The sequence below is a fragment of the Rhipicephalus microplus genome, chromosome X (genome assembly GCF_043290135.1).
Source record: "Rhipicephalus microplus isolate Deutch F79 chromosome X, USDA_Rmic, whole genome shotgun sequence".
NCBI classification, from domain to species: domain Eukaryota; kingdom Metazoa; phylum Arthropoda; class Arachnida; order Ixodida; family Ixodidae; genus Rhipicephalus; species Rhipicephalus microplus.
Genome location: NC_134710.1, coordinates 352699173 through 352715333, shown reverse-complemented (window position 1 = coordinate 352715333; position 16161 = coordinate 352699173). Strand labels below are relative to the sequence as shown.

The window sequence follows — 16161 nt, the reverse complement described above, 5'->3', positions numbered from 1 at the left end:
GCCTGGCTGGCTTGAACTGCCTGAGTAGCGAAGACTTATCGCAGATGTTCTTTGGAGATGTTCCAGTGTTGGTAAAGTCGATCTGGTGATTAAAAAAACAAGTCTTCGGCACGCCGTTAAGATAGAAGAAGACGTGATAGAGCCTGTGCAAATCGTCCCAACGGTTCTGTGCACTCATTATCTATTATTTATGTAGCAGGTGATCCAGGTCCTCCTTTTGGAGTCCAAGAAACAGAGGGGGCTCGCGAAGGGGTCCGCTGGCAATCCAAGAGAGAGTAGCTGCAGTAGTCGTAGCCGGAGTGGTAAAGGGAGAAGTGCCTGAGGGTTCGTCCTGCGGCATGATGGTGGGCACGTAGCCCAAACGGCGACCTGAGCGAAGCTCCAGGAGGTTTAGCGCGCAATCAGGGACGGGGAATCGAGGAGCAACCTCCACCATTTGCGATGTATTCCTTTACACGCCTTCATTAGGCCTGTAAGACGTGGCCAAGAACAGTCACCTCCGAGGCACAGAACAGACTCAAGGACTATATGAACTAACGTTGAAGATGAGGAACTTTATGTGATGATGGCTATGTACAGAAAATGAAGAAGCATGTGATAAATACCCACAGTATACCAAATTTAGTAACTCGAATATCGAAACGATTACGCATCCACATGACATAAATAAACATACTTTCTCGGTTAGTCATAGGCAATGAACATGACTTGATGGGAAGTGTTTCATTGCCCTTTCAAGTAGCAGCAAGACAACTTTACTATGGAAATCCACCTCTGTATTTGGGGAAGAAAATGCTCTCTACATATTTTTCCCGCATAATGTTACAAAAATCAAGCTCCTCCGTGAAATGGCTGCCATTAATGCGAAAAAAAACGCTATCAAGTTAACATAGCGAAACGTCGCAGGCATGTAATGGATAAGCTTTATTTTTGTCCTGCAGGACGCGCTTAGTGCGTAGCGGGCGTGTCCCACGTAGGGACCAACAGGGAGTACCGGGCGGCCGCTTCGTGGTCCTGCTGGATGGCCGATTGCTGGTTAGTGAAAAGTTAGCTTGTGAGGGGCCTCTTATACTTAAGGTAGAGGGAGGGGGGAGCGTGTCCACACTCCCAGAGCAAGTGTGCAAGTACCACCGTGCGTCCACACGAGGGGCACGAGTCATTGAAGTACGCATCGGGATAGTAAGCATGAAGCTTGGCAAGGTTTAGATACGTGTGAGTTTGTAATAAGCATAGCATTAGCGCCTGCAGTCCGTCAAGTTTGGGTTGCGGGGGGAATGCGGCATTCAAGGTAAAAGTGCTTTGTAGTGACGTAGGATATAGGTGCATTGCGATGGCAGGCATGACATCTCAAAATTAGGGCACCTCACTTTACGGGGCACACTACAAGCGCAACGTTTTAAACCTTTATTGATTTCTCTACTCACAAGTCAATATGATTTTGCTTCAATGATACTATGCAGCAATTGAAGTTTTGGCTATCAGTTGAACACCATTACTCTCTGGAATCGTCTTTGCGTAAAATAAGTTTGGTTCTCTGTAGTGTGTTGGTATTCCGAGAAAGGTGCAAACATTGAACAGATATCGACTTGGTTGGAAACTTAGTTTGAAACAAATGTGTACACGTATTCAGACAAGAAAAGAATGTAGAGCAAACAATTTTTCAAAATGAAGTGAAGCTCAATTTTGTAAATATATTACACATAAAAGACACATTCCGGTGTTTTTTCGACAGTACAGCTGTCTAAACGAACTCTAATGTGACCGTTCCTTTCTAGAAAAACACCTGTGCCGTTGCCTAGCAACCAGTCGCCTCGCAGAGCTGTCGTGACGCTGTATCGAGCAGCGTATGTACCTATAAACAACTACGCAGTCACCACACCCGAGTTCATTTTAAAAATCCTGCCACGTCGAGATAGTTGCTGCCATAGTAGTCATATGAAGGTGTGCACTCCAGAGAAGGTGGCCACGGTTCGCAAAGCGAGACTCACTGCTATGCGGGGAAGACAAGGGGAAGGATTATTTGATCCCGAATACCCCGCCAGGGCTCGCAATAACAAGAGGCGTCGACCAATGCGTGATGATCCCAAATATTCCAGCCGTGTAGGAGGACGAGATAGTGTATAAAAACGGACGTGGCGCCACGACCCAGTCATCCGGGAAGCCGAGTACGAGTGACACGAAGCCCGTGTCTACGACATCAGAACTTTCAAGCAGTCAAGTTCAGCCCCAAAATTCCTCGAGAAATCATGAGATTGTCTAGGTTCGCAGTGGTTTAGCCTTGCTCGACCTAGCAGAAGCTGAGCATGTTTTTTTTTCATAATTACAGGCTGAGAGGAAGTCTTAAAGCTACAAAATCAATATTAAAAGGTCCAAAACCACCTCGTATGTTTTTAAAACAAAAGTGTTTTATGCCGGTGTGCACCACGGTTCCGCTGACGTATTTCCGTCATGAATATGACCTTCTAAAATATATAATAACAGATTACAAAGAAGGAAAGAAGAAGAAAACGTTTCATCCCCGGGCGTCAAACGTATACGTCCTCCCACTCCTCAGCACACGGACCTAAACCACTGAAGCATGGAGCGTACGTTGTCAAGCTTGCAAATAGTGAGCCATTTATATACGCCATATATCGTTGGCGGTCCTCACCAGACAATTAACTTCAGAACGTTTTCGTCGTCAGTAGCGAGTTGTCTAGAAGGGTGAGTGTTTGACGCGCTCTAGAGGGCTAAAATTCCACAAGGCATTGCGCGTGCACGCGCATTTATCTCATGGTTTAGGCGCTTTGTATCTCTTTTACTTCCGCCACAAGTTTGCTTGGAAGTTACAATGGCTACAGATAGCACTGAAGTCACCTCGCTTGCTGCCGGGGCCACATTTACCAAATGAGCACAATGCTCGCACAAAGAAGTGACAACTTTGATAGTTCCCGCTTGTACGGTGTATACTTGTGCTTTCGTTTTGTGCGTATTTCTTGTTATTTGAGCAGCGCACTCCAGTGCCAAACAGTGACAATTGTTAGTCCGTGCTCTTCCTATCTATGCCCATTGCGTGCTTGCTGGTGCCCGCTGCAAGTTTCGAACTGCTTGGCGTTCTTTGAGTGATATTACCATTAGCTGCTGTAACGTTTGTTCATGATGAAAGAAGCGCAAAAATACACACACTCAGAGAGGACACAGACAAGCGCTTACTAGCAACTGAAAATTTAATTTCGAAGCAAACACTAATAGATACATCACACGAGAGCGGACAGTGGTCATCCCGTATCTGCACAATATTTCACATACGTTGAAAAAAGTTGCATTAAGGTATGGCGTGCGGGTTGTTTTTTCAGCTGAAAACAAATTATCAAAGATTTGTCCAGCGGTAGAAAGGCTGGTCAACAAGAAAGTAACTGGAGAATCGAACAGATGTAGCATAAAGCATGGCAGAAGGTTTGTTGAGTGCAAAAAAAGATGTTGTATACGGAACTCCTTTCACATGTGGAAAGGAATACGTTGGTCAGACGGGTCGGTGCATAAATGTGCGCCTTCGTGAACATGAGAGTTCACTAAAGGGGGCCCCTCACTCAAACTTAGCGATTCACTGCAAGGAGTGCACCTGTCAACCGAAATTTTCCGACACACGAATAATAGACAGGCACAACAAGCGGACGACGAGAGAAATATTGGAAGCGTATAGAATAAGGAAAGGAGGGGACAGTTGCGTCAGCCAAGCGTCAGTTCTACTAACAGATGCTGAATTTGCTTTTTTGGACGTCACATAACCCAGTGCTTTTCTCTGTGTTACGTTTTTTTGTTTTTTTGTTTCTATGGTTTTTCTGTTTTTTTGTTTCTTTGTTTTTTTTCTCACATTTTCTTTTCTTAGTTCTTGCCACGTGTTTGTTTTCGGTTCTGGGCGCGCGCATATTTTGTTATATCACGTTGTTGATGATGACAGGGGAAGTCGGGAATGACGTGCCTGTGTGTGATGTATTTATTAGTGTTCGCTTCGAAATTAAATTTCCAGCTGCTAGTAAGCGCTTGTCTGTGTCCTCTCTGAGTGTGTGTATTTTTGCGCTTGTTTCATCATGAACCTTTACCAACACGCCTCACTGGCAGTCATCCTAAACGTTTGTTCATTTGCCCTTGTGACGAGATCAATCACAATAAACGCCCAGCTTGCTCTGTGAAAACACGTTTTATTTTCGTGTTCTACTGATTTCTCGACAGAGTGATAAGCCAAGTTTTTTTTTAACGTTTCGAGTAAACACACGCATCGTATGCAGAATGTCGTCATGATCAGCGATGCCACATCTGGCAGTGCTACAAGCCGCGGGCGTGCTACAAGTTCCAAGAAACAATTCTTTTTCCTCAAGACCCTTTCCAGCCTCCCTAGTGAAAGTAAATGATGTCACGAAGTTTAATTTGTGAGGCGGGGTGCAAGTGATGCTGCGATTGGTTGAACAAGAACCTACGACTTCCGGTTAGTCTGCGAGCAGCTGTCCGCGCTCTTTCTTTTTCTTCCTCGTGTTGTCCGGAGGGGAACTTGGCGAGGATGCCAAATTAATTTCAGGAGATAAGACCAGAACACGAGTGAAGAGCAGTAATGGAAGTAGCAAAAGGAGCGATCACCGCGTTTCGGTCATTAAACGCGTCTAACTCCGCTATACGGCACCGGTTGGAATGATTCTTGCGGCTGGGTGTTTCTTGTATAAATTCATGCACAATTACCCCCCCCCCTCGTCAAATTAATTTCAACCACTAGGTGGTTTAACGGTCCTTTAAAGCGCCTAAGTACAATGAGAAGCACGCATAGCGCTCGTCGCGTGCGCAATTCGGTGAAGATTGCTATTACATTAGCTGCCTTTTGCAGGAAGCACCAACTGCATCATATGAAGCAAGTAGTGAGGTGATCACACATATAGATATAAAAAAAGAACAACATGCCTAGCAGCTGATGTCATGTGTGTTTTAATTCACTGTATTAAAATAACTTTGTACTGTGCAACTAACTGCATTGCTGTCAATCATTTATAATAGTATATTCCTCAATTGTTTAAAGCTACCAAGCAATGGTTTATCGGTTCAGGTGGTACACAACTTTACTGGACAGCCAGGCTCACAGCACGAATTAGCGCATATTGTCACTTTTTAGCAGAGGTGCTGAACAATCGTGAAAAGGTGCAGGAAGGTTAATATATGCTAACAATTTCACTGAAACTGTTTCGGCTTTTACTTTGCAGTAAGCGCATTCATCGTGACGGCGTTACACATAATGCAATCACGTGGTAGCAGGACGTGATATTCACACGACGTTTTGGCACTCGCCCTAGTGCGCTCAGTTGCCCTACGCCCCGCGTAGAGCACGACAAGCGGAAACATTAATGTGTATTTCTCCCCTAACCACAAGTGTCCAGAAGACGCGTGCATATGCTGGAAAACGATATTGCGCTGCTTCAAGTTATTTGTAACATGAACCCACTCACCTTTACACGGAAGTCGTTGTGACAGTAGAAGCGGTCATGAATAGCTGATATGATTAAGCATTAGTAGTTCTTTGGGAAAACAGTGAGTTCATTGATAATAATGCAATTTAGTTTCAAACTTTCCCAATGGGAACTCTTATAGCTTGTGAAGCACTTAGTAGATGGAGGCGGAGGCATAGTAGCAATTCTCTATTATTTTCGCTTTGTTGTAAGAGTGAATGCCCATGCGCGACCAACATTGACACTATCCTACAGCTAGCAAACAATATCAAACAGTTAGTCAATATGTGCAAGCACTTGCAAGCAGTCAACCTTAACTAGTGCTTGTATATGTCAGTAAGCATGGTACCTAATGCACGCATGTCATGCTATGTTGTGTCCCGAATATCCTCATTTCACAGCTAAAAAATAACAGCTAAAACACAATGTCATCTGTCATTCACGCTATAGCATAGTCGAATAATGGTGTGAGATAAAGTTCGTATGTCGTGGCACTCGTCTAATCACACCGCGTACTTTGTCAGGCACGTTTGCCACGCCATCCTCCTCCTGATCTCATCCTCCTTTGCCCCGGTCTTTGTAGGGCTCACGAACAGCCAGTCTTGCTCTGTGGGGTGACAGCTTGAGGCAGTTGCAAGCTCTGACAGTGTGCACAGGAGCCGGTGCAGCTCAATAGACATAATTACCTGCTTTCAGCCCATGACATCGTGTAAAGGTGCGCTTGTTTTAACGAAGATCCACGCTCCCTCAAGGCACTTTCGGCACCTCCATTCCAAAAGATGACGCGTTTCAATTTATAACACGTGCCTACTGCGGAATCTTGCATTTTCAATTGAACAAACGAACCCTTCAACGGTGTCATTCGTGCAATGCTGGTCAGCATGTCTACTAGGCCGCGCGTGCTCCTGGGCACATCACGTCAGAGTTCGCAACTGCCACAAGGTGTCACTCGATAGAGATACACCGGCTGCTCACATGCTCTACAGAGATGTCGACGCCACGTACTTTTCGACATGTACCCAATTAAATAAAATAATGGAACAGTCACTGAAAATAGATAGATAGATAGATAGATAGATAGATAGATAGATAGATAGATAGATAGATAGATAGATAGATAGATAGATAGATAGATAGATAGATAGATAGATAGATAGATAGATAGATAGATAGATAGATAGATAGATAGATAGATAGATAGATAGATAGATAGATAGATAGATAGATATTGTGTAAAAGTGTGTTGCAACTAAAACGGTAGTGTGGGGGCGTCAAACACTCGATATAAAATACAAGGTCACAACAAAGTCAGTTTTCATATGTATCATCAATGATAAAGGAGCTAATGCTCAGCAATACTGGTCAATCATGGGCCGCTGCGCTGGGATTACGGAATTACATGAGTCAGTGAAGCCATATTTGTGGTTCTGCGTAATAAAATAAACTCCATAAACTGAATATTCATTGCAGTAACAAAAATATCGAAAGAATTTTAAATGATTGTTAAACAGCGCTTCCATACAAAGGATGAGTATTCCACCCAAGCAATGTTACCGGTGGAAGCAGTCACCGATAAATCAATGCGCAGGCAAATTGAAAAAATTTAGAAACTCAAAACAGGCGCTCAATAATAAAGTTAGTAATGTTTGAAAATGCGTATTTAGCTAGAGCACTAGGGTGGTACTATATTTTGTGGCAATGCAATTTTACTAATTCAGTGCTTTTATGCTTATTAAGCAGTGAACAAGAGATGAGGCTTTACTGTTTATATTCCTGTGTCTGTGCAGAAACACATGGCAAAACGAAAGAGACACCCCACCTGTGTCTCTTCCGTATATATTTAAAAAAAATAAAAAAACTTTTATATTGCAGAAGTTCCTGAAAGCAAGCTGCAGTCAGTACTGTTGATTCGGATGTTACAACCGCCGTTATTGAGTCAATGGTAAAGAGCTCATGTGAACGAGAAATCGAAAGCATTGGTATATGCCGAGCACCATATTCTATGAAGCCATTCGAACGCCAACGCACCGGAGTGGCGAGACACGCGTCGACAACGGAAAACTGCAAATGTGTGCTACAGCGTTCTCTAATTCTATATGCGTCGAACACAATCAGCTGCAAGAGTATGCAAAGATTGTAATAGATAGCATTTCGAAAAACAAATACTGCGAGAAGCCCAAGGCAATAACAAATTCAATATATCAATAATGTGTTCACAGTTCAATATCGTATTCATTTTGAAAGTTAAGTAAGTAATGACCATATCAATGTCAGAAAATCAAAGCGTAAGCTAGCTGGTATAGCACATAACTCACACAACAGCGCAAAAAACCACACGGATGGCGCTGGAGCAAGGCGGGACAGAGCGCTGTCTTCCTGCTTGCTCTTGCGTCGTCCGTTTGCTTTTTTGCGCTAATGCATGAATCGTAAAATGAACTCTATAACACGGAGCTGCACATGAAATAAAAAGGCAACATGATAGCTCGTAATAGACACGTTGCAATATTTGTGCAATAATTTCACGTTGTATTTGGCACATAGCCTGAAGAACTTTTATGGTTTTCAGAGCATTTCATGACGGAATTGGTGAATAACTCACTAACTCCATCTTGAAGGGCTCGCTCTTATGACCACAACACCTAGGCATTATCCTCGTATCCAGCAAAACTACAGTAGTTACGTCAGCACGACTTACCAGTAAGGACACGCCTATTGCAAGTAGGAGCACGTGCCAGTAAAAGCGGCGTAGCGCCGCTGACATACTCCAGGGAAGTCTGCAGTAATTCTCCATTGGTTGAGAGCAGACGTTGGCCACGTGCTAAGCTGCCAGTGTCAAAGTGGTTGCGAAAAGACACAGATGAAGAACGCATGCATCAGAAAGCTGGCCGTGCCTTCACTGTCTCGTGAGCTCGGGTTCACAGCGAGGACGAACACATCGAAACGTCATGATGGCAGTGAGTTGAAGTGGCACGCGATTCGGAGTTCCTTCGTCAATACCGTCCTTCACAACCTCTCTATAGACGCCAGATCGACAGCGTGTGGTTTGCGCAGGGTGTCTTTCCGATGCGTTGAACTGAGGAATTACGAAGCGCACCTGGGCTTTTGCTGCACTGCCGGTGAGGCAAACCCCGCAGATCACCGCATGCGTTGCTCGAAAGAGTTCAAGGCCACGGATGCACGAAAGGCGAGGAAGCGTGGCCCAGCGTAGGTACTGGCGAGCGGGCGACTCGGTCGGTCGGGCAGCGGTGGCGGCAGCGACAGTTCTAGGCCGCCGGCGGACAGGCGGGCAACCCAGTAACCGCACCGAGCGGCTCTTGCCCTCTCAGCGCGTGCTAGCGGCGACTGGCGCCTTGCGACGGGACCAATGATTCCGGTGCGCGTGTTTGCTGTGTGGGTCCTTCCTTCAGCTCCCTCTACAGCTGGCTGCCGTTCGTGTCGCCTGTTCGACCTTCTCTCGAGTGGTCGAGTAGCTGGAGAGAGAACGAAAAGAGACCAGCAGAACACGCTGTGGTGGCGGTCTCTCGACCCGCGTCGTGTCACCTAACGTGGAAAGGGCCGCTAGCTCTTGCCACGGCCATCAGTTTGCTTATACGCCCCGAGGAATAAATACTACGGGGGGGGGGGGGGGGAGCGCACGACGCTTCTGCTCAGAGATCTCGGTGAAGGAGACCGTGGGCAGAGAAGCAGTGTAAGACGTTGAACGATAGCTGACCCGGTTTTAGCCGCGTGATGTCTATCCTTTCATCTCAAGCTGCGATGCATGCAGTGCGGCTTACCATGTTGGCCCTTGCGTAGAGCTGTTTTGTTGTCTTAGAGTAAGTCTTGAAGGAACCTCTGTGAGCCACTCGCATTGCATTTTACTAGACTGTTTGGATAAGTAAAATAGAGAGGCATGCACAACGCAGTTCGGAGGCTTAGCTATTCATACTCAAGAGATCTAACACGCGTCGTTGGTAGACAAGCAGAAGTTAAACACATATAAGAAATGCTACTTGGCTGGTTACGTGCTCTTCAGTAGCGTCACCAGGGCACTCTGACGAACTAGGACACATATTCATAACTAGGTCACATAATCTGTAACGAACGAAAAGACAGAGAGCGCTTTTTCAGTACGGCCACAAGCCTGGTCGGGTTGGATGCGTGAGGCATGCATACGTGAACTCGTGATCACTCACAGGCACACTTACATGCATGTTCACGCTAAGCAAGTACACTCAGTCATTAAGCTATGAATTTCTAGACCATAATAAAGTGCTTGCAAATGATCAGAAATTGGAGAGTATCGAGTTTCATCAGAATGTTTAACTGGACATGTTTGTGTGCTTGGAGTTTGAACGGCTGAATGACATGACAGGAAACGAGGACGAGAATAAGATACTTCGTCTTAACGTTATTTTCTGTTGCGTTGCTTGTTTGTTCAAGAAGGTATCCGGTTTCAAGACGTCAACTTGACAATATCAAGGAAAACAATTATGCCGAAAAAATGCGCCAGGATAAACTCCATGGCAAGAGAGAAAAACATAAATCAGACAGCAAGAAAAACACGAACAGTTCCAAGTGTTTTTCAGTTTGTTGTGCCTGAAGTTGGGATACCGACCTTCTCCGGCTGTGTTGAACAAACTATGTCACAGCGAAGATGTATACATCTCATTGGTCGAACAATTTGTCGTCTAAACGCAAAACGCCAGAAAGCTGTAAATATAAAACAATAAAAAAACTTCGGTTCGAGTAAAAATTGAACCAAAGCCTTCCGCGTGAAAAAAAGGTCTTATAACAGTGAGCCACGTTACTTTCTTGTGAGGGTTTACTGCATGAAAATATTACCGGTATTTACAGTGAGCCTCGCACTACATATTTCACATTAGAAGTACTTTACCATGCACAATACCAACACTGTTCGAGCGAGAAAGAGGCATTTCAGAAGTCAGGCGAACACTTACTAGCGTTCAGAAGCGCAAGCCACTTCCGAAAAGGCTCAAAAGTCTCAAGAACACTACGCACTTGAGCTGCTTCTTGCAAGAACGACCTCATCGATCATGGTCGCTCGGCATGTCTGCCTCACATGCGACTGTTTTATAATGAATAAAGCTCTCGTAACATCAAATAAATATATGGTGTACTATTAGTGGGACCCTTTTTAAAAAGAGGAACCTAATGAGTTGTTATAGGAAGCTATTTTCTTACTGTTGTCTTTCCTCAATGTTCTATAAATAAAACGCGTCACGGCAATGAATAAAACAGTGCTCTGTCGCCTCAAATTGACTGCAGCAATAACAATTTACAGTCCAGGGGCGCTATGCAGGATCAGCCAAGTTTCGCGAAAGTCGGGATTTTCCCAAGCTCTGGCGACACCCCTTTACGAACGAGCCAACAGTACTAAAAAAGTTTTGCCCCACTCATCATCATTCACAGTTTATATATGCTCTCACTTTTTGGCGGGAAGATATAGTTCGCTGCTTTTTCATTGCATGATATTTTCACTGGTATGATGGATGTGTGTGGCTTAAAAAAAACCTTTATCGCTGCTGGTGATATACACATTCTACATACGCGGAGTAATACACGCACGGAATATTGCAAGACAAAAGCAAAGATGGCATTCGGTAAAGAAGTTCAGGCAAATAGTTAATAACAAATGCAGCACTTAGCGGTGTTCTATCACTATTATAACTATACTGTAATGTACACATAGCTTTTAAAATGTTGACAATATTGTGGGCATTTAGTATACCCATCCTCGTCACCTGTACATTATCATCATTATCATGTGTTGCTCATGCATCCTCATCGTGGTCGCGTAGCATCATCATCTTGGTTCGTTTACCGTAGCTGTCGGCTGCTGGTTCCTCGAGCCTAATAAAGGTCTTCCACACCAAGACTTCATACGTGGTGGAGCGTTCTGTTAGATCCCCCGTCGTGCTTTCGACCACTCTACCCCCTGAAGCTACGTTCAGGTCGCCGCTTGGGCCAGGTGTCCGGAAATATGTCACACTAAGATGAGGTTGGTGCTGCAGCCGTTCCCACTCCGCCACTGCGTTCCGCGCCTTCTCATGTCATTAACAGCCTCCAGCGTGAGCCCCCTCCCTTCGCTGGTATGCGCGGAGAAGATGCGGAGGAATGGCTGGACGATTTAGAACGTGTAGGCGCTGCTAACCAGTGGGATAACAGCTACAAACTCGCTCACGTCTCATTCTACCTCACGGGTGTCGCGAAAACGTGGTTCCTCAACCACTTCACCGACATCCCCGACTGATCAGCCTTCAAAGATCATCCTCGCCATGTCTCTGGCACACCGGCTGTTCGTTCAGCTCTCTCAAAGAAAGCTCTCGTGACTCGGAAACAGCACATTGGGGAGTCGTATACATCCTACATCGAGGATGTTCTTTCACTTTGCCGCCGGGTTGACACACTGATGACAGAGTCAGACAAGACCCGCCAGCTTCTTAAGAGGATTGCACCCATCACATTCAATGCCCTTGAAATCCAGAATCTGGCTACCGTTGCTGACGTTGCGACAACCTGTCAGCGCCTCGAAGAACTTGAGTCTATGCGCCTACAACCAGACAGTGACGCGGCCCGTATTACGGCGGATCCAAACCTACGAGACACGATAAGGGTGATTATACGCGGAGAATTAGAATTAATGGGTTTCACACTACTTTCAGTGTGTCTCATTCAGTCTTCTTTAACGTCATTGCGGGATGTCATCAGGGTGGAGCTCACGTCCATGACCCACATGGCCCACCTGCAGCCTACTGTCGCTCGTACTCTCCCGTCATTCTCGCATGCCGCCAACGCGCCATCAGGCACAATCAGCTCGACGTCGCCTCCACGAACGTACGCGTTGGTTGCTGCGGCACCTCCTACAAGCTTTTCCACGAGCTTTCCATCACCACCGCCTGAGCCGTCATTTGCCCCTCTCACTGCTCTCTGTCCCGGTGCAGTTAACGCAAGCTACTAACCCCTTACTGATCGACTCACCATACGTGCTATTATTGCGGCTATCGTGGTCACATTTCCCGCTTTTGCCGCAAGCGCCAGCAAGACGAACGTCGACGGTACGACGTACGCGAACAGGACTATACCGCAGGAGCCTTGTACCTGGGCCGCCGTTAATCGTCACCGCCATGTCGGTCTTCATCTCAGCCAGCATCGAGTGAACTACGCAGTAGTCATCGATCAAACCGAAGCCGTTCAACATCGCCCTATCGTCGCTGCTCTTCTCCTCTTTAGCCTTCTTCCCTCGCTTCTGATTGGCGTCCGGAAAACTAAGCGATGCAGTTTTTGGAGGACAAAAAGAATTCCAACACAGGACTCCAATTCCTCCAGCACATTCGTGCTGATTTGTTTGTCCGTCTTCAAAAAGTCACGAAGACTTATGATGGACCAACACTGGTTACAGCCCAGGGAACAATGATTCGCCCTTCCGCTGTCTGTACTGCCCGTGTGCTAATCGATGACATTTTTCATCATATAGAATTTGCTGTGCTATTCACGTGCTCTCAGGAACTCCTTTTTGACTGGCACTTCTTTTCCTCTGCTTACGCGGCTATTTGTTGTGCACAACGCGTCGTCCATCTTGCTGACACAGACCATTTGCTCAGCGACGAAACCTACAGGCCACTTGGACTCATCGCAGCTGTAAACATCAAAGTACCACCACACGAACATCAATTAGTCACATTTTTCTTCAATGACGTCGACTCTGGTGACATTTTGGTCACTTCGTCACCCCGTAGCTTTTATTAGGCAACGGGGCGACGTTGTCTGAGTGTCTGATGCATAGCTCTCGCATCAGGCGTGGCTCGCTTCAACAATGGATCTGCTGTTCTCGCTGCTAGGAACACCACACCAGATCAAATTTTACTGCGGCAGGGCACTACTGTTGCCTGCGTTGCATATCTGGAGCCTGTGTGCGTCGTGCCTCTCACCTCTGTCTCCTCTAATGGCCATTCTGCAGATCATGCTGCTTCCTCGGCCTTTACAGCAGCCATCAACAAAAACTTGACAGACTCACAGAAGCAGCAGCTGCTTGATTTGTTCGAAAAGCATGCATACTGTTTTGACATTCATTCATCTACCATGGGCAAGACAACCGCTACCGCCCATGGTATTCAGACCGACAGAACATTCATTGTGCACCGCCGTCCATACCACCTCTCTCTAGCCGAATGAAAAATCATTGAGGAAAACGTAGACGATATGCTGACGGGAGAGAATACGACCCTCAACCAGTCCTTGGTCGTCCCCCATCGTCCTGGTGCGTAAAAAACGACGGTTCTGTACAATCTTGCGTCGATTACCGAGCACCTAATAAGATCACTAGGAAGGACGTGTATCCCATGCCACGCATCGACGACGATTTCGATTCCTTAAAAGGTGCTGAATTCATTTCGAGCCTCGACTTGCGTTCCGGCTATTGGCGAATCCCCATGCATGAAGATGATAAAGAAAAAAAACTGTGTTTGCAACCCCGGATGGCCTATACGAATTCAATGTTAAGTCGTTTGGTCTATGCAATGCGCACGCATTTTCGAGCGCATGATTGACACCGTCCTGCGTGGCCTGAAATGGAAGACATGCCTATGTTACCTCAATGAGCTTGTTGTCTCTTTATCGACGTTTCCTCAACATCTGTGACACTTCGACGAGGTCCTGACTTGCCTTGCGGGCGCTAGTCTTCAAATTAACACCAAGAAGTGCCATTTCGCCAGCAGATCTATCAAGAACCTTGGTCATGTTGTGGCCCCGCCATGGTGGTCTAGTGGCTAAGTACTCGGCTGCTGACCCGCAGGTCGCGGGATCAAATCCCGGCTGTGGCAGCTGCATTTTCGATGGAGGCAGAAATGTTGTAGGCCCGTGTACTCAGATTTGGGTGCACTTTAAAGAACCCCAGGTGGTCTAAATTTCCGGAGCCCTCCACTACGGCGTCTCTCATAATCATATGGTGGTTTTGGGACGTTAAACCCCACAAACAAACAACATTGGTCGTGTTGTGAGCAACAATGGAATTCGTTCAGACCCCAATAAATGTGCTGCGGTGCTTCGCTTCCCTCGCCCTCACAAACCGAAAGATTTGCGAAGTTTCCTTGGTCTCGCCTCTTACTTTCCGCGATTCATACAAAACTTTGCCTCCACAGCCACACCACTTCATAAGCTACTTGCTTCCGGTATGCCCTTTCAGTGGTCTCAGGAATGTGGATCGGCTTTCGACAGGTTAAGAGTGCCCTCATGACTAACCCTGTACTTTCTCATTTTCACGATGATGCACCAACCTTCCTGGATACAGACGCTAGCGGCCGTGGTTTAGGAGCCGCGCTCCTGCAACGCGACAACTCTTCGTGAGAGCGAGCCGTTACATATACCAGCCGCGTCCTCTCCGCAGCCCGAGGAACTACGCGGTCACAGAGCAGGAGTGCCTCGCCATCGTTTATTCAGTGCAGAAATTTTGTCCTTATCTGCATGGCCGTCATTTCACCATTGTGACTGACCACCACGCTTTATGTTGGCTTTCCGCGCTCAAGAACTTGTCGGGACGCCTCAGCCGCTGGATTATACGCCTCCAAGAGTATGATTTTCACATCGTATACAAGTGTGGCAGAAAGCATAGTGACGCCGATGTTCTTTCTCGCTGCCCAATACCAGCGGCTCCACTCAGCGTTTCCGCAATCACTTTGCACGACACACCCTCGGAGTCCACGTCTATGGCGGTTTCCCCTCTCGCCTCTATGAACCAACTGCCTCCAGATGACCCCCACAATTTTCCTTCTCGACAGCTGGCTGATCCATACTGTCGACGTATTATAGGCTACCTCACTGGCAGTTCCCGTCCACCTAATGCGAGGCTCCGTCGCCAACTCTCGCAATTTAAGCTGGACAACTCGGTACTGTACCGCAATATTTACCATCCTCACGGTCAGCGCTGGGTTTCCGTTCTACCCCGATCGCTTCAGTCCGAAGTCCTCGGAGTGCTTCACGACCATCCGACTGCTGGTCACCTTGGTTACCATAAAACCTACGATCGCCTTCAAAGTTGGTTTTATTTTCCAGGCATTACCACTAGTGTAGCTCGGTACGTCAGGTCCTGCACTACCTGCGAATGCAGAAAACTACCAAAATCTGCTCCAGCCGGTACACTACAGCCTCCTCCGTGCCCAGCCACACCATTTGAAGTTGTAGGCGTCAATCTTTATGGCCCCCTCCCAATCAGTGCTGCTGGAAACCGTTGGATAGTAACAGTCGTTGATCATTTGACGCGCTACGCCGAGATGGCATCCGCCACTACTGATTCAGCTTCTGAAATTGCCAATTTCATGCTCCGAGCCATTATACTGCGTCAGGCTGCTCCACGTGTATTGATTAGTGACCGTGGAAGGGCCTTCCTTTCACAACTAGTGAACGAAAATGTTCACGCCTCCGGTACAACTCACAGGACTGCCTCTAGTTATCATCCCCAGACTGACGGCGGCATTGAGCGATTCTACCACTCTCTTGCTGATATTATCGCTGCCCATATTCAACCAGACCACAAGAACTGGGATGTAGTTCTACCATTCGTCACTTTCGTCTACAATACGGTCATTCAGTGGACAACCGGATACTCACCATTTTACCCAGTTTATGGACGCTCCCCTACTTCTTTCCTGTACGCCTCTTTCTTAACCAATCAAGCAAATTAATCTCCATCCTCTTC

At 46.6% G+C, this 16161-nt stretch overlaps 1 protein-coding gene across 1 annotated transcript in view; it reads right to left on the bottom strand.

Moving 5' to 3' along the window:
- The window catches only part of spz4 (Spaetzle domain-containing protein 4), a 70040-nt gene extending 61143 nt beyond the window's left edge, over positions 1-8897 (bottom strand). Inside the window, exon 1 of the mRNA XM_037413499.2 lies at positions 8164-8897. Within this exon, the coding sequence (XP_037269396.2) occupies positions 8164-8259 (96 nt within the window). The 5' untranslated portion in view covers positions 8260-8897. The remainder of the gene's footprint in view (positions 1-8163) is intronic.
- Between the last annotated feature and the right edge of the window lie 7264 nt (positions 8898-16161).